The sequence below is a fragment of the Podarcis liolepis genome (genome assembly GCF_965112155.1).
Source record: "Podarcis liolepis genome assembly, chromosome: 15".
In the NCBI taxonomy this organism is placed as follows: domain Eukaryota; kingdom Metazoa; phylum Chordata; class Lepidosauria; order Squamata; family Lacertidae; genus Podarcis; species Podarcis liolepis.
The window spans coordinates 15,999,380-16,027,148 of record NC_139566.1 but is presented as its reverse complement, the minus strand read 5'-3'; the positions used below and the strand labels follow the sequence as shown (position 1 = coordinate 16,027,148).

The window sequence follows — 27,769 nt, the reverse complement described above, 5'->3', positions numbered from 1 at the left end:
AGAAACCTCAGCATCTTGAAAGACAGTCTCGTGGGCATCTCTGAGCGATGAATTAAAAGTGCCTCCTGAGTTGACCGCCACCAAATGCACCCACCCACCTGCCCTTCTGTTGCAATCCACGGGGGATGTCCACCTCTGGTGGTGGTCATGGTAAAGGCCCAAGCAAGGAGAGGCCAGCAGTTCCTAGTTCCCCTGGCAGGCAGGGCAAGGGTCAAGTGAGGGCTTAGCTTTGCCCCAGACCTGCCACTCCAAATTCTGAAGCTCCTTGCCCGAGTTCTCTTTCTTTCACCCCAGAGCTTTCCTCACGAAAACCAGCTCTTTAAACCTGAACCACAACAAACAGCAACTTGGGTTTTCCATGGATTGCTGTTTGCTCCAACTCAGCGGTAAAAAGCAGGTTTTTTGTGGGGGAAGCTCTGGAGCAAAAATAAGAGCATTTGGAAGCAAAGCTGTGCAGCACAGGTCATGCCTGGAAAGGGCAGAGGGAAGGTAGCTCTTGGCCCTTTGGAGGGAAAGCAACACAACTGCGATTCAGGACCGTGGACAGCACCACTGCAGCTGAGGCCACGCATCCATGTTGCCTCAGCCAGCAGCCCCTTGACCAATGCCTTCCACTGAGCATTGGTGCTGAGCAGAGTTGTTTTTTTGCTGGCACTGCTCAATTTCTAACTGGGTAATTTGGCATCGTTTTAATGTCAGGTGATAAGACAGGTGGGCAGGCCCAAATGTGGTCCCACAGGGTGTGTGGAAACAAGGATCTGCCCCTGCTTCCCATGGTGTCCAGAACCCTCCATCCCAGCTCCTCCCTCTTCAGGGTCCTCACCTTCTCCATCGTGTCCTCATGGAGCTCATGGAGATTGAGTGTGTAGATGCCTTCTTCAGCTCCCACCACTAGGTAGAGATCTACGGTGGGGAAGAAGAGGGGGAGGTCAGATCACCAGCTGCCAATCTCTGGTGCCAAGGTTCCACAGGAATCGTGCGGGTTCTACCTCGTGTTTCTGGGTGGATCCACGTCGTAGCCGAGTTGATTTTCAGCGGACAGCCGTTGAAGACTTTGGAGAAACAGGCCCCCATCTTGGAAAAGAGAAGACACAGAAAGCTGGAGAGGGGAGCGGAGAGGGGAGCTGGAGACCCATTTCCAGGGCTCCTATACTGAGACCTACAAAATTCCTTGGCTGTGAACCCCCTGCCCCACCCCACTCTCCTGGCTCCAGTTTGCTGATGCATGTACCACCCTCCCCTGCCCAGTGAAGAGGACTTACGTGGACTTTTGGAGTAGGAGGCAACCCATGACACAACAACCTCTGCAAGAGAGGAGGGGTCAAGAAGAGGTGGGGGAAGTCACCAGAGAAAGAAAGAAAGAAGGAAAGAAAGAAAGAAAGAGAGAGAGAGAGAGAGAGAGAGAGAGAGAGAGAGAGAGAGAGAGAGAGAAGGTGTAGTTATTTGAAGATGCCAACATATTAGGTTAACTCCAGACCCCTTCCCCCCAATAGGATTGCAACCTTCAACCCCGTACCTGTAGCAGGTGGGGCAGGGCACTCCTCATGAGAAACAGGAGCATTGGGTTTTTTTCCACAAGAGTGTCAAAGAGCCAATCCAGACATGTCCTGCTACTTCCCAAGCCCCAACTTTCCCTCTTACTACACCCCACAAATATTTGGAGGGGGAAACCCAGCAGCCCATCCGGCTGGCACTCTCTCCAAAGATTTTAGCCAGCTAGGTCGTGTTTCGGAAGACCACTGTTTCCTCCACCAGAAACAGGCTTTAACGGTTGATTTATCTGCTCTGATCCCAGGCTTCCTTGCTTGGAGATTTTGGGGTGCTTCTGTCCCCACCCACCCCCACTTACAGTGGCCTCTTCCTTCCTCTTCATAGTAGCCCACTCTGTGGAGAGAAGCGAGTCCACAGGCTTGGGGGAGCCTGTCCGTGAGGTATCTGAAGGATCGCTCAGATCTGCCTTGTCTGTGGGGGAAAGACAAGCACTGCTGTCACACCGGCACAAATTAAAAGATTTAAGAAGGGGTCAGAAATGGAGCCCCTCTTTGCTGGATTCTACTAACCCACCCAACTGCACAGATGCCATCCTGGATGGCTGCTTAACCCTTTCCCTGCCGAGCCCCCTCCCACTACTCCATTTCTGTACCGGCTTGGTTTCAATCGCCAACCGTTTCATTTTATCTACTCCGCTCCCTGCTGCCAGATTTGCTTTCTTTCTACTATGCCGTTTTATTGCATGGTTTTATCTTTTTACTGTATGTAATGTATTGGTTTATCAGATTTGATTCTCAGCTGCCATGAAGCCTTGTGTTGTTGTTGTTTTTTAAAAAAGTAGGATATAAATCCATTTTAAAAAATACATGCAATGAAGACCCCAGCTTTGACCCCCCCCCAAACAGCAACAACCTGCTAAGCATCCTTTAGGAATCCTGTAAAAGGGCGAGGGGAGCAACCGCAGAAAACAACGCATTTTAAAAAGGGTGGTAGGGAAAGAGTTAAACACTACTATTGCCCCCCCCCCCAACAAACATACATTCACTGCCTCTCCTCCTCCTCTCAGCATTATGGCTTCTGGAGGCTGCTTTTAATTAAAAAACACACCCAAAATATTTGGGTGTGTGATGTGCCGGCAAAATAGGAAGCTGAAATCCGGGTCTGTGTTTAACATCCTGCCGTGGGTGTCATGGAACTCCCTGGAGGAGAGCAAGGAAGCAAGTGGGCAAGCAGAGGGTGATAGGAAGTTCCTGCCCCACTTGGATCCCATTCTGGCCATAGAAGTTTCTGCTCAAGGTGCCTAATATACGCTTGACAGCATGTGGGCAATTCCTGGTGAAATATCACAAGGGGCTGAGTAAGATATCCAGTGAGGAAGAGGTGCAGCTTCCCCTTTCCAGCACTGGCAAAACCTGGAATGAATCATGGAGAAGTGGCTCCATTTCCATCATTTATACGTGTCACAGACTTTGGCTTTCCTTGGTGCAAAATCTGAGACGTTTTGGGCAAATTTGGGCTCCGGGCATCGGAAAACAGGATAAGCTAGATAGCCCTTTGGTGAAGAACCAACTGAGCTCAAAAGAAACCAGTTTGCACCAGAAGCCGGTTCTGTGCACAGGGCCTATTGGCCAGCGCTTGTACCATCTCCAACCCCCCCCCCACTCCCCAGTGTGCTTTCTCACAGCTCTTTTCTGTGGATTTCCGCTTTCAGAACACAAATCCCCTCTCCTAGAAGGGGGAAGACTCCAAACCCATTTTGGGGCCCCTCTGCGTTCACCACAACCAGCATGGCTCCACTTCTTCCTCACCTGGCAGGCTCTGGCTTCTCTGACACTCGGGGGCTGGGAAGTCGAGGCCCTCCTCCAGCTCCCAGGGAGCCTTATAGGCCAGCTCCAGGTTGAGAAAATCCCACAGGGGCCCCCTCTTGATAGTGCTCATGTCCCCCTCCCCAGTGCTGCTGGGCCGCTGTTCCTCATGGACCTGAATAAAGCAAGGGAAAGGGCTTCTTAGTGGGGGAGACTGAGGGTGGAGAGGGTAATAGAATAGATGCAATGAAGAACAGTACCTTCTCTGTGGTGCCTGCTGGGCGAATGGTGAGGCTCCTGCAGGAGACAAAGGACTCATCAGAACAGAAAGGGGGGTATTGCCTTGAAAGGGGAATATTTGGGACTCGGTTTGCGCCCACACAGACCAGGACTTGCCTCCAGAACCTAATTGCCAAAGCTCCACAATAAGCAAGGAACAGAGTGCCTGAGCATGTGCAGAGAGACTCGTTCTTCAGTTGCCAGCCTAAATACATTGGAGGTCAAGGCAGGGGAAGTTAAAAACTTCACAGAAGATTGGGGCTGAGTTTGCCTGTCTGGAGATGGGAGTGCCAGAGCCGCAGGATGGGGCCTGGCTGGAAAGGCAGCTCCACCTCTTCTGTCTCTGCCTGCCGGAGCTGAGACAGTAACAGAGGACCAGAGGCGTACAAAGAGCCTGGAGTCATAGAAAGGCAGCAGCTCCCAAAGTTCTCCTCCTCCACCACCACCCAAGCATCAGCGTACCTCTCCTCTAGTGCTTCTTCCACCGACTGAAGGAGGCTCCTAAAGAGGAGAAAAACAGCACCAAAAGTACCATCAGGAAATCGCACACCTGTGCAGCAGCCCTGCCTCCTTCCTTCTCCCCCCCCCGCAACTACGTTAACCTCATTTCTAACTCCCTAAATTCCACCCCCTTCCTTGTAGGAAGGTGGCCCTTTTTCTGGTTGTCCCCTTAATAGCAGCAAAGCAGGAAGAATTCAACAGGCCCTGCTTTCCCCATCTCTGCTGGGGGAGAAAAAGCGGCCGCTCTCAAGCTCTTCCTCCCAGCAGGAAGGAAAAGGTGGCCATCCTGTTTCACAAAGGTGGGGAGGGATGAGAAACAGGGGCTCCTACCCACCTCCCATCACCCTACCCTTCTCCCAGGCTCCTTACTCTCCATCTCCTAAGACCATCCAGTTCTCCTCTTCCTCCTCCTTCTGCAAAACACACAAAAATTACCGTTAAATCTTAAGGCTAGAATAATTTTATGCACACACTCCCCAAAAATACCCAGTGAAAGAAGGAGCAGGGGGGATGGGGGTGGCAAGAAGCATCTTACCCTGGAAAGTCACCAACAGTCAAGAGTAGGCAATATCGGGTGAGGTGGGCCAATGACCCAGCTGGGATAGCTCAGCTGGGAGAGCATGAGACTCATAATCTCAGGGTTGTGGGTTCAAGCCCCAGGTTGGGTAAAATATTCCTGCATTGCGGGGGTTGGACTAGGTGACCCTTGTGGTGCCTTCCAGCTGTATGATTCAATGGATGAAATTTGCCCCCCCCCCCGTCAGAATTTTGGTTGTGAATTTCCCTCCCCAAACGCGCCCTGGGGCCAAAGCAAGCAATCCACTCATTCTTTTGCCCCTCCGAAACACACACACACACACACACACACACTGACTGACATTCTTACCAGACTGCACCAAGGCTCTGTCTCTTTCCTCAGTGGGGGCCCGAATTTGACCTGATTAACTATAAAAGAACAAACATCAGTCATTTTGCTCAGAAGTAGGGCTTCCCCACCACCACCAAGGCCCAAATGACTTCATGCCATTCACCCAAGAAAACACTTCCTATACCCTGCCTTCAAAGGCCACTGGAGGGCAAGGGGGGGCCCTGCAGGATACCCCACAGTAGCTCAGGACTTGGGGAGGGGGGCAGAGGCGCTTTCCAGACCTCCTAGAAGGCAGGCTGCTGATGCTTACTAGGAGGGAGGGAGAGGTAGCCGTGAGGGTGGCACAGTGCAAACACACCAGCAGGAACACCAGACTGGCCCTGCCATGGAGTTTGCACCACGCCAACCTGACTGCCACCTCTCCGCCCCCCTCTGCTCAACTCCATGCCATTCTAAGCTCCTGGGGCACCTTTCACCCACCATCTCCAGAGGGGACTTTCACCAGCATCCCCCGCCCCAAACAGCTTTCCACTTTCACTAGGGGGCTTCCCATGCCACGGGAGAGTCTGGAGAGAAATCAGGCTGATTTAAAGCCCCACCGGAGAGAGAAATCAGGGTCCAAACAGGTGGGCGGGGGAGCCGGGGAGATGGGGAACTTACACTGGATCTCTGCAAGGGTCCCTTCGACTGGCCCGTGGGGCCGATGGGAACGGATTTTGTCAGGAAAAACTTCGTAGGCCTGAGTGGTTTAAAGACAGAAAGCCAAGCATGCCTAAGAACTCAGTCAGAACAAAGAGCCTCCAGGGCAGCTTTCATCCATCAGGTGCCTTCCGTACGCTTTGGACTACAATTCCCATCAGCCTCAGCCAATGCATGGGAGAGCATGTGCTCCACATGCAGGAGGTCCCTGGTTCAATCCCTGCTGCCACCTCCAGGCAGGGCTGGGAAAAGACCCCAGAGAGGGCCACTGCCAGGCAGGGCTGCCAACACTGGGCTAGACAGGCCAGTTTGGTGTGATGCGGTAGGAGGAAGATTCCCACGTCTCTCATTCTCAACAGAGGTGTTTAGGACCAGAACATAAAAGATAACAGCTCTGGCCTCGTGGTAGCCCCCAATTGCCCGCACTCTGCCCATGGGGTGGTAACTCTTGCCACCTCCTTTATCTGCTGGTTTCATTAGAGAGCTCTTTGAGACAGTCACGTTGTGACTTCGATAAATTGTCTGGAATTCTAGGACCCTTCTTTTCTAATTTTATACAGACGCAGTTTTCATTGCACCTATATTGTAATTTCAGCTTGTTAAGAAATTGAACTGCATCCTTCTCATATTAATTCTTACAAGACTGGCTGATGAAGAATTGAACGAAACAGATTGGTTATCCGGAAACTCTGTTCTGGCGATTTGGTGACAGGTTATGTATATATCGAACTTTTGAATTATTCTACAGCGACTGGTGAAGAAGATTTAGAGACTTTGGTTGTAATTTCTGATCATTTGTATTAGTTTATAAATAGTGTTTAGTGCCATTGTTTTTGCCATCGTGTTGTGTTATATTGTTCACCAGCATATACTGTGGCAGTGAGTCCCACAAGTTAATTATATGCATTGCATGAAAAAAATCGGAGGTTGGAGTTGGAAAATCTCTGGGAGGTCCCCCTTCGACAGGATCTGCAGTGCAGACTGTTGCAACTCCAACAACATTCCTGCTGGGCCTTTGCTGAGCAGCCTCCTAGCAAAGGGGAGCCCCCACCCCCCACCCCCAAAAGGCAGCCTGTGACTCCACCGTGGAAGAGCTCTCACTCTTAGGAAGTTTCTTTTCCTATTTAGCTGAAATAAGCTTCCTGGCAGCTTCTACTCTTTGACTCTCGGGAGAGAACAAATCTGCTCAGTCAATGGCTTGGGTCTATGGCAGATTCCCCACTCCCTTCTGCCACCGCTTTTGGGGACCATACCTCTAAGTCTCCATCATCCACCAGGGCAGCTGCTGCCAAATCCGGGTTCGTGGCTTTATCCAGTAGCTCAATGACTAAGACGCGAGCCAATGGCTGGCTAACGAAAGGATGCTGGTGGAGAGGAAGACAAGGTGAGAGGAGAGGAGGATTCAAGGTTCCCCCAAATGCCCGCCAAGCACAGGGCTGGCAGGCGGCATTCTTGGGCAGCTGCTGCAGCCCATCCTGGCACCTCTCCTGGGCAGCTGGAGCCAGATTTTAATTCCCACAGTGCCCCAGAGCAGAACAACACCAGGGCACTGTGGGAAATTAAATTAAAACTGTGGCTCTCACAGCAACTAAAGTATCTGCCATAAGGACAACAGAAGAGCCCTGCAGCAGCTGGATCAGGCCACCAGGAGGGGGAGCAGCTAGTCCAGCGTTCTGTTCCCACAGTGGCCAAGCACATGCCACAGTGGGAAGCCTCCAAACAGGACCGAGTGCAACAGTAGAGCTGCCATACGTCCGGAATTTCCAGGACATAGCTGGGATCCGGAATAAAATGTCTAGGGAAAGTCAAGCGCATGGCTGCCCATATCAGAAGTGTGGATTTTTGGCAATTTTCCCAAAAAAAGACATGTAAAAATAAGAATTTTGTTAGGAGATTTCGCTTTTAAAAAGCACAGTTTTGGGCATTTTTTTAAAAAGACACTCCTGTAATTCTCTGGAAGGAAGTACCTATCTCTGAGGATGGAGTTGTCGTTCTCCGCCCTCTCCAAGCCCACCCACCCCAACTTCCGTCTTGAGTCACCTGCAGGAGTTTTTCTGCCACGGGACGCTTTTTGGGGTTCTTGGTTAAGGAGAGTTTGAGGAAATGGTGGAAATCTGCCGACCTGGAAGGAAGAAAGGGAAGGTAAGACAAGCTAAAAAGTCGAGTGTCTAACTGAGTAACCAGAAGGCAGTGAGCACAACAGCAGCCCTATCCCAGCAATGCCCCCAGCAGCTGGTATTCAGCAGCAAACCCCATCGCAGCCTGAAACCATCACTATGGATAGCTTTATCCTCCATGGATTTGCCAATTCCCCTTCAGAACATCGGAAGAGCTGATCAGGCCATCCGGTCCAGCATCCCGTTAAGAGTCCCATAGGGGTGGCGCGCACTATGGGGCCTTGGGAGTCTGCCTGCCTCCTCCCACTCAGCCGGGGGGGAGGCAGTGGAAGGACCATTTGGGCAGGGCAGCGCCTGCACACATCCAAGCCACCACGTCTCTCCCAGGAGAGACACGCAGCTTGAACGTGCTACAGGCCCTGCGGTGAGTGCCGCCTGGCATTTTGTCACCCCCCTCAGTGGTGACACCTGGGGCGGACCACACCTGCCGCACCCCCCTTCCTCCGCCACTGCTGAGGACAACCAGCAGCCAACCAGAGAAGTCAACCTGCCAGTCAGAGCGGATATGACTTGGATGGATGGAGAAATAGCTTAACTCTGTGAAAGGCAGTTTTTTCTAGTCCTCCACCCACTGTAGCTTCTCAATAACCCTGAGAAGGGAGGCTAAGAGAGAAAACAAGTGGTTCGAGGATACAGATTTGTAGCCAAGCAGGAATCTGAACCCAGTCCACCGACCTGTCCATTGTAACACTGCGTTTCATTGGCATAAGGTGGTCAGATCCAGCCTTCTTTACACACAACTGAAACCCAGCAGAGGGAGCAGGTCTGCCCTCCTGCACAGCCCTGTTGCTCAGTCACTCACCAGCAGGCCTTGTCTTTTAGCTTGGGGGGCTGGAAGCTGCTTTTCGACATCAGCATCAAGGCCCTGAAGGGAAAGACAAAACAAGGATCGTCTTTCCTGCTTCGATCCTCCTGCGTGTTTTAAAAAAGGCACAATACCTGTCTCTGTTGTCACAAATTTGTCCCCACCTCACCCCCCCCATTTGCTGGTTATGTCTGATGTTCCAACATGCTAACCCATGGGTAGGCAAAATAAGGCCCTGGGGCCGGATCCGGCCCAATCGCCTTCTAAATGTGGCCCGCGAACTGTCCGGGAATCAGCGTGTTTTTACATGAGTAGAATGTGTCCTTTTATTTAAAATCTCTGGGTTATTTGTGGGGCCTGCCTGGTGTTTTTACAGGAGTAGAATGTGTGCTTTTATTTAAAATGCATCTCTGGGTTATTTGTGGGGCATAGGAATTTGTTCATATTTTTTTTCCAAAATATAGTCCGTCCGCCCCCCACAAGGTCTGAGGGACAGTGGACTGGCCCCCCGCTGAAAAAGTTTGCTGACCCCTGTGCTAACCGCTAGGAGGGTCACTCAAGAAATCTGGGCCTAGTTTTCTGCACCGTTGTGGGTCCAGTTACCCCCCCCCCACACACACACGCAGTTGCCTTTGAAAAAGAAAAGGGCTACTACATACAGGTTCAGACCATGCTTCTCTCCTGCACGCAAACTTACTCTGCTGAGTAGGTCAGGTCTGAGATTGTTATTAGTGGGGCACCAATGTCAACAGACAGCCGGCACGTCACGCAAAACACACACCGCTCTGAGAGCAGGCAAAGCCAGTCTTGCTGGAGAGGCCTCCGTGTGGCATTTCCTGTTGCTTAATCCTCCCACCCACCAGAAGCCTGAGTGTTTGTGTGTGCGCGCGCTTTGTGCGCCTGTCCTTACAGGATCTACACATGCAGGCTGTTTCTTAGCAGAGGTGTGGTTAGCGACACCATTCACGCTTCTCCCAGAAACCTGGAGCTGGGTGGCTGGGACCGAGGCTGGGATCTCACAGGAGACAGTGGGGGCAGCTCCCCTTTCCCTCCCCACACTTGCCTAAAGCTGCTTCAGGTGGGTGGGGGGCCTCGAAGCTATGCAGAGCCACCACCCTCTTGGACAGCCAGGAAAAGGACTCAAGTCACCGGCTGCAACCCCCTCTGCAGCCGAAGGCAGCCAGCCGGGTACCTAATTATTTCCTTTGCTATTTTTATGCTATTTCCACCCGCTTCATCTCTATAAATAAAAATATTGACAAGCTGGAACATGTGCAGAGGATGGCGACCAAGCTGATAAAAGGTCTGGAAATCAAGCCTTAAGACTGAGGAACAGCCAAGGGAAGTGGGTATGTTTAAAGGAGACTCAGAGGAGATATGGTTGCCATCTTCACATGGAGCAAGCTTTTCCTCCTGCTCTGGGTTCTAGGACCCAAATGGATTCAAGTTACAAGAAAGGAGACTCCAACTCAACATCAGGAAGAACTTTCCGGCAGTACGAGCTAATCGACAGTGGAACGGACTCCTACTAAATGTGGTGGACGCTCCTTCCTTAGAGGTTTCTAAGCAGAAGTTGGGTGGCCATCTGTTATGCATAATCTATGTGAGATTCCTGCACTGCAGGGGGCTGGACCAGATAACCCCCTCGGGGCTCCTTTCCAACGTCACAATTCTTGCAGTGTTTCCTGCAAGGGTAACCATTTTTGCACCCACATTTTTTGTTTTTTAAAGGAAGGAATACTTCAAGGGGTTTGCTTGCACACATGCTTTCCTGAAAACAGCATCCACAGTGGCTTGATCGGCAGATTCTGCTTCTCCTTGACAGTGTTAAAGGCAGGATACGAGCAGCGGCTGAGGAAAAGGGCCCTCGCGAACAGATGGCGCTGCCAGATTCTCTTCAATGCCAACGTGCCATCTGTTCCTCTGGCACCAGGCTGGATGTCAGGGAGGCAGGGAGGCAGTTGGATCGGGGTTAGGATAACTTGGCTACTGGAGTCCATGCCCTGGGAACCTTGAGGCTGGACTACTGCAAGCCACTCTATCTGGGGCTGCCCTTTGGCCAAAAGCTAAACTGCTGATGGGGGCAGACGGCTTGGTAGCATGGGAAACCTCCACTAAAACCCCTGCACTGGCTGCTCCTGTTGCAGCCAGGTGAGGCTCAAGGCTCTTCTTTTGATGTAACAAAGCCCTGAGCATCTTGGGCCCAGGATACCGTAAGGACCACCTGAACCCTTGCATCCCAGCTCCATCACTGAGATCATCCAGAGGTGCACTGCTAGCCAGAGCCTCAGCTGGTCCTCACCGGGAGAAGGGCTTTTAAGTGCTGCGTTATGGAATGCTCTTCGAGCAGAGATGCGGCGGGCACCCTCTCGCTTTTGACTTCCAGGATCCTCCTGAATACCGTTTCATGTAGACAAACCTCTGCAGCTCATGGGCCAGCCATTTTAAATATCCTTTTGTGCCATTTCTAAAGGTGATTTCTATTTCATTGTACAGTTGTACCTCGGAAGTGTAATGCCTTGCGAGTCAAACGTTTTGGCTCCCGAACGCCGAAAACCTGGAAGTGAGTACAGTGGTACCTCAGGTTAAGTACTTAATTCGTTCCAGAGGTCTGTTCTTAACCTGAAACTGTTCTTAACCTGAAGCACCACTTTAGCTAATGGGGCCTCCTGCTGCCGCCGCGTCACCAAAGCATGATTTCTGTTCTCATCCTGAAGCAAAGTTCTTAACCCGAGGTACTATTTCTGGGTTAGCGGAGTCTGTAACCTGAAGCGTATGTAACCTGAAACGTATGTAACCTGTGGTACCACTGTCTGCGAACGTTCTTTGGAACCTGAATATCCAACGCAAGTTCCGCAGCTTCCGATTGGCTGCAGGAGCTTCCTGCAGCCAATCGGAAGCCGTGCCTTGGTTTCTGAACATTTTGGAAGTCGAATGGACTTCCGGAACGGATTCCGTTCAACTTCCGAGGTACGACTGTATATTCACAGAAACACAATACTGTACAATTGGGAGGGTCCTCCAAGAGTCATTTAGTCCAGCCTTGTGGCAATGCAGGGATAACAGCTAAAGAATCCCTAACAGGTGGCCATCCAACCTCTGTTTAAAAACCTCTGAGGAAGGTGAGTCCACCACTTTCCAAGGGAGTCCGTTCCACTGTCGAAAGGCTCTTACTGTTCTGCGCTGTCCTGATATTTTATGATGCGGCCATATAGAAAGATTTCAGTAAATACAGGCAACTCCCCATTTACACACATTCAACTGAGGCTTAACTTTTGAGCTCACCTCATGGGGTGCAGGTCGAAGAGGGGCGGCTGCAGCTCCGCCAGCTCAATGGCCGTGATGCCAAGGGCCCAGATATCGCACAGGTGGTTGTAGCCTCCTTTCTTCTCCACCGCAGCCACCTCTGGCGCCATCCTGGGAGGACGAGAAGGGGCATAGCTGAGCCAAACAGCCGCCCTGGGAAAGGGTGGCCTGCACGGACCTGAAGCTGCGACTGTCCAAGGAGAGAAGGGCCCCTCTTCCCCTGGTCCTCCCTGCAACTGCCGACCTGTGAGGAGAGCTCTGCCCACTAGGCAACACCTCCCCTCCACCAGCCAAGGCTAAGAAGGTGCTTCACATACAACAACCCTGCAGGGATGTTCAGAACCACCATCCCATGCTGCAGGCCGAAGGACTGAGGCAGCGAGTGTTCAAGGCCACAAGGTACGTTTGTGGCCAAACTGGGGGCTTCATGGCCCCCACAGCTCACCCTCCAGACAGAGAGGGTGCAGAGGAGGGAACAGAGTGCTGCCCCCCCCCACATTACCAATAGGGGGTCCCAATGAAGGAGTTCCGCTTCGCCACAGAGGCCGTCAGCTCTGCAGAGACCCCAAAATCCGCTGTGGGAAGGAAGGAGGTGTTTTGAGAAAGGAGAAGGGCAAACATTCCTTACTCAGGTGGTGGGCCAGAGCGATCCAGGCTCCACAGGAGGAGGGTTGTGGGCCAGGCCCTACACCCCACCCCCAAATAAAACCCTTCAAATATCCCTGGGCCCGCAGCCCTCAACCCACCAAGAATATTTTCATTTATTAATTTATGGCCTACATTTGTAAGGCTGCACAGCAGCCTACGTTCTCCAGGTATCTCACAGAAACCGAACGAATAAAATACAATATCAAGAAATGTCAAAGTGGGGGGGGGTTTGAAGCTGGCATGCCACACCCCAGCTCTGCTCCTGAGCCACCGCCACACCCCTAGAAAAGATGGCGAGATACAGCCAGAGTCCCTGTTTTAAATAAATACCGTACTTTTCCATGTATAAGACGAAGGGGGTTTTTTACTTTGAAATAAGGTTAAAAATCTGGGGGCGTCTTATACACGGATAGCGCATATGCCCATTTTCTAAATTTGGGGTCCCCAAAAGTCGGGGGAATCTTATACATGGGGGCATCTTATACAAAGAAAAATAAGGTAAATTGATCTGGAGCAAAGCCAGAGGGATGTGAACAGGTAGACCAAAGCCTCTGCAGTCCCTAATCTGGAGGTCCCCGCTAAGTGCAGCAACCTGGGACACACCCAGTCAAGGCCTAGTCACTATGGATGGTCTAGGGAAGGGGAACCCACAGATGAAGATATTTAGAGGAAGATTTTGGGAGTGGCAGCTGGAAGTAGGAAAGGCTTGCCACAAGAAAGCAAGCCGAGAAGAGGAACTGACCGAGTTTCACATCTCCGTTGGCCGTAAGCAGGATGTTGGCCCCCTGGAAAAGAGACAGAAGAAAGGAAAGAGAAGTGCAGCTATTGTTGCCAAAGCAGAATGGGGTGGGGGTGGGGGGAGAGACTGCTCCCCTCCCTCCCTTCCCACCCAGCCTTGCCTTCCTCCTCCGAGGCTGACAAAAGCAACCCCAAAGGGCAACTGAGCCCAGGTGACTGAGCCTAGGTTAGCCAAGCCCTGGATTCTGCAGGGAAATCATACCTTTATGTCCCTGTGCATCTTCCCTTTGGTGTGCAGGTGGTGAAGGCCCTGAAAAGAGGCAGCAAAGAGAAGCGTCAAGCTAGGCCTGGCTGTGCTGCAGATGAAGCAAGATATAAGTATTGTTGTTGGCCAAGGCACAAACTGCAAGCTCAGATTTACACTGGGTGGGCAGAGGGTACCCCGCCGACTGGAGGAAGCTGGGTTCTCACATTTCTAGAGGAGGAGTGGGGGGACTTATCTCTATCCACCTTCACACCATTCAGCGCAGGATTTAGGGCGGTGTGTGTAGTTCCCCTGCACAGGGTGCTGAGCCCAGGGGCCCCAAATTGAGAAGATCCCTGATGGAGGAGTTCCATTTGGGGGTACCAAAGTCCTCCCCTGCACCGTGCCAGACCCTCCAAGTGTCCCTGTTTCCCAGGGACAGTCCCAGATTTACAGAAGCACTCCCCTGGTTTCTGATTTGATCCCGGAATATCCCACTTTTCCTTAGGATGCCCTTATTTTCACCAGAGAAATGCTGGAGGGTAGGGAGTTATGCAACCCCTGAGCCAAGGAGATAAGTAACGATGCAACCTTTAGAGGAAATCTGAAGGCAGCCCTGCATAAAGAAGTTTTTAAATGTTTTGTTATGTTTTTATATGTGTTGGAAGCCGCCCAGAGTGGCTGGGGTAACCCAGTCAGATGGGCAGGGTATAAATAATAAAATTCCTATCATTACGGTATAGGACGTCCCTATTTTCATTGGATTAGTGTTGGCGGGTACACGCATAATTTGGTAAATCTCTGTTGTATGTTTTGCACCAATCTTCTTTCTTCCAAACTAAAAACTCCCCAGACGTTGCAGCCTTTCGTTCCAGAGATTCAGTCCAGACACACACACACAAAGAGCTAGTGACCTACATTCCACTCCCTGCCATTGTAGCAGTTTCTCTCAGCTGCAGGAAGGCAGGAAAAGAACAGAGCAGCCAGCGGGAAAATGGGGCTTCCTGTCAAAGGTGTGGAGCGTCCGTCTGTATGATGCCGCAGAGTCACAGAGCAGGAGGGAAATGAGGGCAGAAGCCACGGGGCTTGGTTTGGATAAAGAGAAGTGGAAAGCCTGTGAGGGGGATCTTTCCCAGAAAGCCTCTTCCTAATCCTGGATTGCTGAAAAGCCAACTGTGGTGTACACAGTGAAGAAATGGGGGACACACACACACAAAAACCACTCCGTACATGCTCAAGGGACCTCTTAAATCAAGGGTTAGCAAACTTTTTCAGCACCTTGTGGGGGGCCAGACTATATTTTGAAGGGAAAAAAGAACAAATTCCTATGCCCCACAAATAACCCAGAGATGGATTTTAAATAAAAGGACACCTTCCACTCATGTAAATACACACTGATTCCCAGACCGTCCGCAGGCCAGATTTAGAAGGCGATTGGGCCAGATCCGGCCCCCGGGCCTTAGTTTGCCTACCCATGTCTTACACCATGTGTGTTTCTTATGCTGCAGATCCAAACCTAACACCAAGTTCCAATTAAGCTCCGAAGGCGCCTCTCTTGACAACCCTACATTTTTGCAACCACACCTGAGCTGGGAGGGGAGACGGAATAACCAGGCAGAGACCGACTCCTGCCCCGGGTGCAGACACGGGGCACTCTGACACTTCACACATGCCTTCTCACTCTGGCTTTTGTTGGCACCGAATAAAAAGAAAGCAGGCTGCCCACACCCACCTGGCACGGGTCTGAACGTGATGCAAGCTCAGCCCCGCCCACCCACTCACCTGGAGGGTCTCCCGGCAGACGTAGGCAATCTGCTTCTCCGAGAGGGGACCAGTGGCTGGAGGCGAGAAGCAGAAAAGGTGAGTCAATTGCATCTCGTGTCGCCTGCCACCCCAACGCTAATAAAAGCAGGTTTTTGCCTATGTAGACTTGGCAATTGTGTTTCTCCGAGCAGAACTCTGCAGGCGGGCTTTGCTTATTAAGGTGAAATTTAAAGCTAGGAGAGAGAATTGTGTCTGGGAATGAGGGAGATGGCTGTTTTGACTCGGGGGGCGCAGGGGTGCTCCTCAATTACACAGCGCTGCTTAGGAGAGATGGGCTTATGGCCTTGTCTGCTTGGGCTTCTGCCTCTGCAACACGTGGCTTGGCTTCCTTTCATGAGCCGTCTCAAGCGACGGCCCTGCAGGGCTCACCACTCTCTGCCTTCAGGACCTGGGAGGGGTCTGGTTAGTGGTTGGGCCCCAGAGTGTGTGGGGTTGGGGTTGGCATCTTCCATTTAAACTCTTGCAGGATGAAGGTTAAGAATGCCAACTGCCAACCCCGTGAAATAAACAGTCCACAGTGCCCTCCTCCGAGAGGGGAGGAAGCAGGTGCTATTGTGTCTGTCTGTTCGTCTACTCCCCCCGCCGCGTTAATTGTTTCCCTAGGCCCCACTTCCTCTCAGAATCTCCTCAGGCCAAACCTCCCTGGACGGCCTGGCAGAGCCGTTGTGCTTCACAGCAGCCACCAGGAGCTTCTTTCCACACTTTATGCCATCTCTTAAAAATTCTGCGGGACATGGAGACGGGAGGCTGAGCAGAGTCTCCTCTCCCACCTCCTTAGTAAACCAACTGCAGGGAGCCAAAAGGGGAAGTAAAACCCACCAGAAGCAAAGTACCGGTTACGACAGACCGGCGGCAGGATGGTTTCCTATTTTGTCAAGGGGGGGTGTGTGTTCTCCTCATGTCTGAGACGACAACAAAGGCAGGCAGAATAGAAAGCAGGGGTGAAGGGGAGCACAGACCGGTTTCCGAGGGACAAACTGGACCCTAATGCAGACACCAACACCTCCAGGAGTTCTCCTTCTGGACCTCATGGCAGTGGGGCTGATTTTTATCAGGGGGAGAGGAGCAGGGGAGGAAAGAGTTAAACCACCCCATGCATTCTGGTGAAGACACAGGGGTGTTTTTTTTGGGGGGGGAGCAAGGAAAATGAAAGAAGAGGAGTGCTGAGGGACACCCTGAGCCTCTGGTCGACTTTGGTCCTCGTGCCCAGCCAGAGAGTTGGGCTGAATCCAACGTCAGCTCTGCTCAGAGTAGATCTGTTGAAACAAATTACCAACTTGGGTCTGTCCATTTCAACATGTCTGCTCTGAGTAGAACTGCGCTGGATGCAACCCATTTTTCCCAACGGTGAAGCTCCAGGAATACACCCACACTGTGAGAACAACATTGTCCACACCAGGTGCAGGGAGCCTTTTTCAAGCTGAGGGCCACATTCCCTCCTAAGCAGCCTTCCAGGGGCCACATGCACACATTCCCTGGCCTCCAAAGCAACCCAGCAAGGTGCAGGGGGGGCAAGGGGGCGTGGCCAGGGAGGGGTGCCATTTGGGAGAGGGAGTGGTTGATGTACAGCCCACAGACTGGCATTTTCTCCATCCCTGGGGCTACAGACTGGCTGAGCCCGAGCTACTTTGCCAGCCCTCCCTAGAGATGCTTCTGGGGATTCATCCTGGGGCATTTTGCGAGCAAAGCTGGTGCTCAGTCACTGAGCAGGGACCCTTCTCCTAGACCCTGGGGTTGGTGCTCAACTCTCTCTCTTTCAAAAAACACAATAAAAGTTGGGGGTGGGGGAGAGTCCAAAGGGAAGGGCATCTAAGTGTGGAAAAGAAAGATAGAGAAAGACAAAATGCCCGGTCCATGTGCCTCGCCAGTGTCCTTCCTTCCTTCAGCCCATCTCCAGTTCTGCAAGGCAATGCAAGTCTGGGAGGGGCCAGGTATCAGCGGCAAGAACATCTGCTCTGCATGCAGAAGGTCCCAAGTTTAAGCCTTGCTGGCATCTCCAGTTCAGAGGAGGACCATGGAGCAAAGCAGGTAGAAACTCACTGTGGTAGATCTCCTGAAGGGATCCCCCTCCACAGTATTCCATACAGATCCACAGGCGCTCATTCCTAAAGGGAGACGAAAAAAGCTTGTGGGAATGGCCCTTCCTCAGCTCCCAAAGTGGCCCCTTTTTCTCCCACCTGCCACCCTTTGAAGGGGCACCCAGAGGAATATCTTGCCCTGAGGCAACAAGAAAACTGATCTCTTGAAGGGCTTCCCTGGAATATTCCACTCAGATCCCATAAGCATCCATTCCCAAGACACACACAAAAATGAAACGTCACCACAGAGCCAGCTAATTCCATCCACGAGGCCTGAAATATTTCTCTTTGGGCAAGGAATTCTGGATGAGTTCAGTTTCTACACTCTAAGGGCCCAAGATGCCTCCTTCTCTCAAGCATATCCTATAAAATACGTGGTTGATTTTTCTGCCTCTGACAGCCCTAGATAGGAAAATAAAGTTCTCCACAGGTGCATTCTTCATTTGAAGAGAAGGCAAGCCCATCCCACCAAGTCTGAATCCATCCATGCCAAATACCAGGGACTAAGTGTCAAGCATCAAACCTGCCACCCCACAATTCTGACTACGCTTTCACAACCACATCACTACACCTCAGCCGCCCTGCCATCCTGATTCCAGTCCTTTTTCCAAAGGGACCAGCCTCTCACCTGAGGTAGCTGCCGAAATAGGCCACCACGTTGGGGTGGCGGCAATCCCGGAGCGTGGTGATCTCCTGCTGGATGGATCCGATGTCATACCCTGAGGAGAGGAAGAAGGGCAAACCGTTTCCTTTGCTCCACAAGGGCCTCTCTGTCACTACCGCCCTTTATCTGACAGTATCAAATGCCAAAGTGTTCTAAAAATCCACGTGGTGTGCGTGACGCACCTGGGGAGCTGGCTACTAGTACCTCTGTTTCAGACATTAGAGGTAGGTAACGTCAGGTTTAAAAATAAATGAATAAAAGCATGTTAAGGTGTAATTTTAACACTTTTTTTTAATGGCAGGTATATTAAATGTCTCTTTTAATAAGCATCCTGCTGTAGCACAATTAGACGTACTGCTGGATGTGTTTAATGGTTCTTGTACTTGCTTTAACTGGTGGGGGCAGTTGTTTTGAATTGTTTTTAAATGTTATACGTTAATTTGGATCTTGTACCTGTACAGTGGTACCTCGGGTTAAGTACTTAATTCGTTTTGGAGGTCTGTTCTTAACCTGAAACTGTTCTTAACCTGAGGTACCACTTTAGCTAATGGGGCCTCCTGCTGCCGCCGCACCGCCAGAGCACGATTTCTGTTCTTATCCTGAAGCAAAGTTCTTAACCCGAAGTAATATTTCTGGGTTAGTGGAGTCTGTAACCTGAAGCATATGTAACCTGAAGCGTATGTAACCCGAGGTACCACTGTATTTGTATTTGTGGGCTGGGATAAAACATTATCAGGTATCTTGACAGACGGGAGACATGCCACATCCCCCAAATTTCTGTTGTAGACCACCTCTTTCTGCGACACCTGTATGATGCTTTTGGGTGGGCCTTGGCTAAGGGGCTGGGCAATTTCTAAAGTCTTCAAAAGTTCGTGCACACCTTTGTTCTGGGGCGTCACCTCCTAACAAAACGGGGAGGGACTTCTATTGCAACAGGAAAATTGGATCCTGCCTCCATCCATTCTTCTGTGACCAATAATGGATGCAGGGGACACAGAGACTCTTGACAGAGAGTGGCGCTTAAATGCCAACCCCAATTTTTTCTATAAGTCTTGCACACTGCCTCTGACCCAGCACATTTCCCAAACCATCCAACAAGTTCTGAAAGAAGACTTGCGAAGTCCACCTTGCTGAAGAAGCAGCCAGCCCACCCCACCCCAGCTTACCTGGATCAAGCTTCACTATCTTAATGGCCGCCAGTTCCCCAGTCTCCGTGTCACGGGCCTGCAAGGGGCAAGGAGAGGAGGGGGGATAATCAGTCAAAAAGCATCATTCGCCAAGGAGGGTCTGAACCCGCCCTTGCCCACAGCCTTAGGCAATTCCTGAGCCACCCGCCAACTGCTGCACTAGTTAGTGGCCTGACACACAAACATGTCACAGCTAGCGCACCTCCTGGTGTGAACAAGCGGGACACCCCACCCCGCAAACAGCTTTGTTCTTCCACACAGAATTCACAGGAAATCCTCCCCCCCCCCGCCCACCCCAGTTTTCCAAATTCCCATTGTCACGGTCATGACGCCAAAAAGTGAGGGCTGGTTAGAGATCTGCGTGCGTAAAACAATAATAAAATATAATAGTGTGTTCCAAGAAGGATCACCATTGAAAACAGCACCCCAGCCACACTCCGTAATTACCTAGAACAGGACACACCAACAGGGCTATAAGCCTTTTAAGGATACCTTTACTGGTGGGAGCGAAAGAAAGTAGGCTGGGATGACACCTGTATGGAAGGCCCCATCTCTTGTTTCTGACACTCGGACTGATCTTTTGATTTGCAGAAGATATAACCAGTCCATATATTTTTACAAGGTTCCTTTAATCGTTACAATGTCAGCTTTTAAAGCCCCTGCTAGAATGATTACAGAATTCTATTAAGACTCCTAGCAAGGCCCAGCTGGTCCCTGACCACATGTAGAGTGCATATGTCTTGACACTGAATAACCACAGCCATTTAAGGAGTCATGGGCTGGAGGTCAAAGGGCAAGAAGAGCATGCCCACCAAAGCCCCCTCTTTCGGAAGGAGCTCAGTCCTTTTAATCATCCTGTTGGCAGTGAGGCAACTTCCTGCCATCCTGGCCGAGCTGGGCTCCCCTAGCAGAAAGGGAGTGGCGCACGTCAAAAATCCTCGTGACAAGCAGGGGAGGAAAGAGACAGGGTGACCCCCTCTCTCTTGGACAAAGGTGGCTTCCTCCTCACAAAACAGGTGGCAAAAAAAGAAGCCACCAGCCCTCGGGAAGAGAGGCGGGAAGCCATGTTTCTAAAGGGACCCTCGTGATCTTAAAAGGCTCTTTGGGATTTCCACATCCTCTGCCTAGTCTGTTTAGTTTTGAAACAAAACTACCATTGAGAGAGAAGCCAGCCTGGTCTTGAAAAAGAGATGTGAGACAAGGCAGGGGACATTGCTGGGGTGTAACTTGGCGTCCTCTGCCAGAGGTGGCTGCCTCACTCTGCCCCTGGCGGGGCTAGCCAGCCTTGCCCTCGTGAACCACTGAGGCCACATCTGAACTCAGGCCCAGAACACAAAGACTAAGAGTTGCAGCATCCTCTGTGCATGTGCAGAGTGCCTTTGCCACCAACTGGGGCCACAAGGGTCATCTAGTCCAATGCAGGAATCTTTTGCCCCATGTGGGGCTCGAACCCACAACTCAGGCTCAACCGCAGGGTTTCCAGCTGCTTGTGGACTACAATTCCCATCATCCCTGACCACTGGTTACTTCTCCCTCTCCTAATCTGCCCACTCCGACCCTTCTTTCCATCTCTTTAGGACACCATTCAGAGGACCCCTTGTTGCATTAGAGTTGTGGATGGGGCTCAGGCATCCCCACCAGGGCTCCTAGCCTGTTCCCGCAACCCACCTCCGAGCTGTAAACAGAACCCAGAAGTCCTGGCTCCCAGCTGGAAGCCATTCTGGCCTCAAGAATCTCAGGAAATGCCATGCTGGGGTCAGAACAATGTGCCTGACTCCAGGGCGCAAGGCAGGCTGCTGGATCAAGGCAGGGCTTGAATTTGGCAGGAGGGGAAGTGTAGCAGGAGCGCTGCTTCTCTCCAGGCTCCTGGGGGCCTACAGGAATGGAAAGACACCCCACCTCCCGCCCAAAGCAGCTTCTGAGGCAGGCTACCAGGAATCCAGTGTGAAGGTCAGAAATGGGACTCTGGGTGCAGCAATAGCAAACCTTGGACAATGGCTCAGGCCCATTCAGGGTCAGGCATCCCCCTCCCTTGCAGCCCAAGGTAACTGAGTTTGAGGCAGGAGGACAGCCAGTGTGGCACTGTCATAGATTCCCGCATTGTAGGGGTTGGACTAGATGACCCTTGGGTCCCTCTTCCAACGCTACGATTGTATGATTCCTAAAGTCCCCACTCAGCCATGATGCTCACCCAGGCGAGTCACTATCTTTCATCCTGACCTACCTTACAGGAGGGCTGTGAAAATTAAAAGAAGGGAGAAGGGGAAGAAAGAATCCTGTATACTGTACTGGCTGGAGCTCCCTGGAGCAATATCTCAAGTAATGCCTCTCTCCACATATACCTACCCAGACCCTGAGATCATCATCGGAGGCCCTTTTCATGTGCCTCCTTCACAAGCAGTTTGGAGGGTGGACACACGAGAACAGGCCTTTTCTGCAGTGGCCCCCCATTTGTGGAATGCTCTCCCCAGAGAGGCTCGCCTGGCACCTTCATTGTACACCTTCAGGCGCCAGGAGAAAACGTTCCTCTTCAACCAGGCCTCTGGCTGATTGACGTCCAATGCCCTTTTAAAATGTGTCGTGGAAGAGGGGATTATTGGGGATGTCTTTGTTCTTATTTTTATTACGTATTCTATCTTTTTTATATTGTAATTTCATGTCGCAAACCTCCCAGAGATCTACAGGTATAGGTCAATATGCAAATTTATTAACGATGATAGTAATAAGCACATCAATACATATCAAGGGGGGGAAGCATTTCTGCAGAGTTTAGAATGTGGTTTGACATGTGGTAACCCACAGCTGTCTGGTCCCACAAACACGTTTCTACGGCTGGCACCCAGGTCAATCTGACTTGGTTGCCATGGAAGGGTAAGTAGGTGGACGAACGACGCTGCCACTCAGCAAGGGGTTGAGCTAGATGACCTCTGGCTCCCTCGCCACCTCCATTAAGGGAGCACAACATTATCCAATGAGATGTCCGGACAGGAAGGGCATCATGTGGGGAGAGGGGGGAAGGCAGCCTTCACCCAACTGGCACCCCTCCAGATGTTTTGGAGTTATACCCCGATCAGCCCCAGCAAGCAGGGATGGGAGTTGTAGTCCAAAACAGCTGTAGACCATCAGGTCAGTCAGGGCCTGCTTGTCCCAAATACCTCTGTGAGGAGCTTGAAGGAGGCATCCCAACGTCCTGATAATTTTTGTTAATACTACAGTGGTACCTCGGGATGCGAACGGGATCCGTTTCGGAGCCCCGTTCGCATCCGAATGGAATGCAAGACGCAACGGCGCATCTGCATGTGTGCAAGTCGCATTTTGCCGCTACCGCACATGTGCATGATGTTATTTTGAGCGTCTGCACATGCGCGAGCGGCAAAACCCGGAAGTAATAATAATTATTATCATTTATACCCCACCCATCTGGCTGGGTCCCCCCAGCCACTCTGGGCGGCTTCCAACAAAACACTAAAATAAAACAACCTATTAAACATTAAAAGCTTCCCTAAACAGGGCTGCCTTTAGATGTCTTCTAAAAGTTTGGTAGTTATTTTTCTCTTTGACATCTGGTGGGAGGGCGTTCCACAGGGCGGGCGCCACTACCGAGAAGGCCCTCTGCCTGGTTCCCTGTAACTTGGCTTCTCGCAGGGAGGGAACCGCCAGAAGGCCCTCGGCACTGGACCTCAGTGTCCGGGCTGAACGATGGAGGTGGAGATGCTCCTTCAGGTATACTGGACCAAGGCTGTTTAGTAATGCGCTCCATTCCTTTCGGGTTGCCACGGAGCGCAACTCGAACGCGCTCAACCCGAAGCGCATTCAACTCGAGGTATGACTATACTGATAATGTCATCCTCATCATCCCACTCACTATTTTGCAAATGCACAGAAGACAGCTCATATAAAATCAGCATGACACACACACAAAAGGCAGACCAACGGCCAACTTTACAACAAGATAAACAACAGCTAAAACAACCAGCCATTAAAAACAGCAGCCGACTCATCACCAAAGAATATTTTTGTTATGACTGCTAGGGCATACTAAGGACTGCCAAAACAGGGGCAAGTCAACGTGACGCCCCCTAGATGTTTTATGGACTACAACTCCCATCAGCCTGCATGCCCAACAATCTGGGGTGATGGGAGTCCAACAATCCCTTGAGGGCCCCACAGGAGCTCAGAAGTGAAGCCCACCGTCCTCCTTGCAGTGCCCAATAACCTCTTCCATGATGCTATGCAAAGAAACTGTACACAATCTGATATATATACCGTATTTTTCACTCTGTAAGACGCACCAGACCACAAGATGCACCTATCTCAAATAACCAATAGGAATTATAGAGGAAAGTATGAGAGCAAAAGGGTTTGAGGACTAGCAACCTGCGGGAGCTCATTGGCAAGGTTTCTGTCCATGAACAGCCCAGTTTTAAGCAGGCCTCTCAAGTCTCTGCTGGATTGTTGGACATGCGAACGCCCCAATGCCACCATTGAAGGCAGCAAATCTCTGCCAGCTGCAACACAGCCACCAACCTGGAGGAGAAACATTTCCCCCCCAATCCCTAAGCAATTTGTACTGCAACAAAAACTGAATTATAACCATTGCATAAATGGGAGGGGTACAGAGTGCAAAGAGATGCTTACAGTCAGATGACATGCAGGGAGTAAAAGCCTGGGTGCTGGATCAGACCGAAGGGGGCCCCTCAAATCCAGCACCCCAACTCCCTCTGGGAAGTGGAACAAGCAAACCATCTCCTGCCAGGGCAGCACCAATCCTGAGCAGCAGCCAGCGCCAGGCACGTGCCTCTGCCATCAGCACTGATTAGGCCAAGTCCCTTCCTTTTAAAGCTCACAGAAGTGGCGATGGGGGGAAATCCCATCGCTCAGTTATGTGCAGCGGAAGAAATATTCTACTAGGTGGAAGGAGGCACCCAGCTCCCACTCTCGGGCTGAAGGGTGCTGTGCAAAAGACGCAGGAGGACAGACACCCGGCCTGGATGGGCCTCACTTAACAAGAGCCACCAAAACTCCCAGGACACTGGCTGGAGCTCCCTGTCCTTAGATCACCCTCTGTCTTGGGGGGTGACTGGGTGATCCGGCATCTAGAAGGGGACTGTGTCTCCAGCGAACAACAGCATCCTTGGGAGGTAAGCTCACACTCTACTACAAGAGCACCCAGCTTGATCTCTCTGTCTTGATCTTGCCACTCTCCCTGCCAGCCAATAGCAGCCCGCTTGGTCCTCTGGGACCCCAAGGCCATCAGCTGGGTGGCAGTCCAGTCAGGCCAGCGTCCCTCAACGGCCAAAGGGGGGGGGGGTTTGAGGATGGTGGTGGAGGTGCAGCAGGAGCTCCAAAGGAAGGGGGCGTCCCGACAAGGAGCGCCCCCCTCGCTGACACCCTACCGAAGACGCACCTACAGGCTTCCGACCCACGAACCTGACATAAACACCGGACACTCCACCCCCCCCCCAAGTCAACCCCGCACGCCGAGTCTCCCCCTAAAAGGGCTCACCGCTTTCGGGGGCTTGGAGGGGGACACCCAGACAGGAACCCAGGCGTCCGGGTCCCGCGGCCCCCACCCGGGCCAGAAGTCCCTGACGCTGGGGGTGGAGTCTCCCCTTCAGGGAGAGAAGGAGGACGACCCAGGCGTCCCGGTGCCTCCCCCCGCCTCGGGCCCCGCACACCCCTGCGCGCTTTCTCCCTCCCAAGGAACCCAGGCGTCCGGTTCCCCCCTCCCCCCTTGGCGCACCTTGTAGACATCGCCGTAGGTGCCGGAGCCGATGCGCTGGACCAGCTCGTAGCGCCGGCGCGGGTCCTGCAAGGAGACGTCGCGCAAGGCGCCGCTCATCCTCCCGCCCTCCCTGCCCGGCCGCCGGAGCCCGAGCCAGGGCCGGCGCGGAACAGCAGCAGCAGCAGCAGCAGCGGGAGCAGGAGCTGCCCGGGCGGCAGCGGAGGAGGAGGAGGAGAAGGCGCCGCCTTCGGGGCGGGGCGGAGAAGCGGCCTCTGGGGAGGGCAGGAAGGAGGCGCCGCCCGCTTCTCCAGCGACGACGTTTCCCAGAGTCGCGGCAAGGGGGCGCCCTCGCTCCCGGACTCGGGCGCCTCTGGGCATGTGCAGAGAGCTACCGGGAGGTCTCGCTCCTCAGCAAAACAAAACTGCAGACCACTCTTCGCCAACAGGGTGCTGCTGGTGGGAGTCCGAAACCTCTGAAGGGCGCCACGTTGGCAAAGGCTATACTATATAAATACACACCCGCGCGCACATAGACCTTCGGGGCCCCAGCGCAGCCTCTCCGGCCGCAGGCACCTGTTTAAGGAAATCTTGCCCAGCTGATCATATGAATTATGACTGCTTAATCAATCCATCAGGGAAATTATCGTTCGTTTGCATATGAATTAAGATAGTTTTGACAGGAAAAACGAAGCAAGCATAATTTTATAAACCTCTTATCATGTTAATGCCTTTCCTCTAAACCAAAAGGTGTCAAATGCTGCAACCTTTCTTCATAGGGCAGGTGCTGCACCCCTTTGATCGTTTGGGTTCTGAACATTTTCCAACACTACAATTTCCTTCTTTGAAGTGAGGTGACTGTGCACAGTGTTTCAAACGCAGCTGAACCATAGATTTGTATAAGGGCATTATGATCCCCATAATTTTATTTTCAATTCCTTTCCTAATAATCCCATGCATGGAATCTGCCTTTCTCACTGCCACTGCACTCAAGGTTGGCATCTTCATACAGCTATCTATCACAACCCCAAGGTCTCGCCCCATGTTCTGTTCTCCTGCACTGTAATGAGAACACTGAATTTCCCCGCGGTGCTGGGGACTAGGGCTGTATATTGATATATAATCATCCAAAAACCCATTTGTAGTCCATATTGTGATAACAGTTTCATAATTTTTGACCGGGCAATAAATCGCAAATCATGGTGTGTATGCTATGCAAAAATCACAATGTGGGGGGAAACATGAAGCCAGGCAATGCCTCTGCACAGCTCTGTTCTTATTTCAGACATCATGATCTATATAGCAATATTTAGCTGGTGACATATGGCAATGATGAAAACCAGATATCACCCAGCCCTGCTCAGGGCAAACACATAGTGGAAGGATTCAGGGGTCGCTCTAGCAAGTCCAGCTGTTCAGACTTCATGCTTCTCTATGCACGGGACCATTCTTTTTTAAAAATGGGGGTGTTCAGAGGCCTGGTTCCAGCTCCTGGCATAGGGGAGCTATGCAAAGGCGTTTATGGCACTCCCTTCTTGCCCCTGGCAGTTGATGACACAGGCAGATCAGACTCCAGGCTCTTTCCTCCAGAAGCAGTGACAGATGGACTCCTCCTCATGGTCTGCTCTGTATGGTGAAGATGCCAGCCCACAGACTCAGATCTCTTCATGGTGCATGTGGGAAGAAGCGTCCTCTTCTAAGCAAGCACTTTCCATCTGCAGCTCTTCTGACAAACTGGGAACTCAGCCTGTTCTGGGCAGGATTGACCCCCACATCAAAGATCAGGATGGTAGCCTGGGTTTGCAACTAGATCAGGGGTCAGCAAACTTTTTCAGCAGGGGGCCAGTCTGCTGTGCCTCAGACCTTGTGGGGGGGGCCAGACTATATTTTGAAAATAATAAAAAAGAAGAATGAATTCCTATGCTCCACAAATAACCCAGAGATGCATTTTAAATAAAAGCACACATTCTACTCATGTAAAAACACCAGACAGGCCCCACAAATAACCCAGAGATGAATAAAAGCACACATTCTACTCATGTAAAAACACGCTGGTTCCCGGACCACCTGCAATTCAGAAGGCGATTGGGCCAGATTCAGCCCCCAGGTCTTAGTTTGCCTACCCATGGACTAGATCTACCTGCATGGGTGGCTGATGTGCCAGCCCTGGGCTTTTTTATGGAAGCACACACAAGAGGCCAGGGCAGGGACAGAGTTTGGTCTTTCAAATTTCAAATTTCAGCGGCACCCTGTGCAAGGCTAAAATTCACACACACCCTCAGCCTCTCGCCTTCCGTTCTGTGGTAGCTGTGATGTCCTGCGACACCCCCTTTGGCTCAGCCTCCATTGTGGGGAAACCGGTCGCACTGCTGTAAATCTGCCTCTGGCTAGAGTTATTTATGCTCTGGTAATGCGAAAATAACCGGGACGCGGGTGGTGCTGTGGGTTAAACCACAGAGCCTAGGACTTGCCGATCAGAAGGCTGGCGGTTCGAAACCCCGCAACGGGGTGAGCTCCCATTGCTTGGTCCCTGCTCCTGCCAACCTAGCAGTTTGAAAGCACCTCAAAGTACAAGTAGATAAATAAGTACCGCTCTGGCGGGAAGGTAAACGGTGTTTCCATGCGCTGCTCTGGTTTGCCAGAAGCGGCTTAGTCATGCTGGCCACATGACCCGGAAGCTGTATGCGAGATGAGCACTGCAACCCCAGTCGGCCACAACTGGACCTAATGGTC

The 27,769-nt window shown here is 51.8% G+C and overlaps 2 protein-coding genes across 2 annotated transcripts in view; one reads left to right on the top strand and one right to left on the bottom strand.

Moving 5' to 3' along the window:
* The window catches only part of MAP4K2 (mitogen-activated protein kinase kinase kinase kinase 2), a gene marked incomplete at its 5' end in the record, with an annotated part of 37,265 nt that extends 11,848 nt beyond the window's left edge, over positions 1 to 25,417 (bottom strand). Inside the window, 22 exons of the mRNA XM_083477906.1 lie at positions 824 to 903; positions 990 to 1,074; positions 1,263 to 1,304; positions 1,850 to 1,962; positions 3,300 to 3,471; positions 3,557 to 3,593; positions 4,038 to 4,076; positions 4,446 to 4,489; positions 4,963 to 5,021; positions 5,605 to 5,683; positions 6,897 to 7,007; positions 7,684 to 7,765; positions 8,623 to 8,685; positions 11,911 to 12,042; positions 12,434 to 12,506; positions 13,322 to 13,364; positions 13,580 to 13,627; positions 15,344 to 15,399; positions 17,426 to 17,490; positions 18,092 to 18,182; positions 19,294 to 19,351; positions 25,058 to 25,417. Coding sequence (XP_083334032.1) covers positions 824 to 903; positions 990 to 1,074; positions 1,263 to 1,304; positions 1,850 to 1,962; positions 3,300 to 3,471; positions 3,557 to 3,593; positions 4,038 to 4,076; positions 4,446 to 4,489; positions 4,963 to 5,021; positions 5,605 to 5,683; positions 6,897 to 7,007; positions 7,684 to 7,765; positions 8,623 to 8,685; positions 11,911 to 12,042; positions 12,434 to 12,506; positions 13,322 to 13,364; positions 13,580 to 13,627; positions 15,344 to 15,399; positions 17,426 to 17,490; positions 18,092 to 18,182; positions 19,294 to 19,351; positions 25,058 to 25,417 — 1,932 coding nt within the window. The remainder of the gene's footprint in view (positions 1 to 823; positions 904 to 989; positions 1,075 to 1,262; positions 1,305 to 1,849; positions 1,963 to 3,299; positions 3,472 to 3,556; positions 3,594 to 4,037; positions 4,077 to 4,445; positions 4,490 to 4,962; positions 5,022 to 5,604; positions 5,684 to 6,896; positions 7,008 to 7,683; positions 7,766 to 8,622; positions 8,686 to 11,910; positions 12,043 to 12,433; positions 12,507 to 13,321; positions 13,365 to 13,579; positions 13,628 to 15,343; positions 15,400 to 17,425; positions 17,491 to 18,091; positions 18,183 to 19,293; positions 19,352 to 25,057) is intronic.
* LOC310694655 (uncharacterized protein) overlaps positions 11,443 to 27,769 on the top strand; it is a 102,076-nt gene continuing 85,749 nt past the window's right edge. The window contains exon 1 of the mRNA XM_083477975.1: positions 11,443 to 11,603. The gene's annotated coding sequence lies outside the window, so the exon portion shown is untranslated. The remainder of the gene's footprint in view (positions 11,604 to 27,769) is intronic.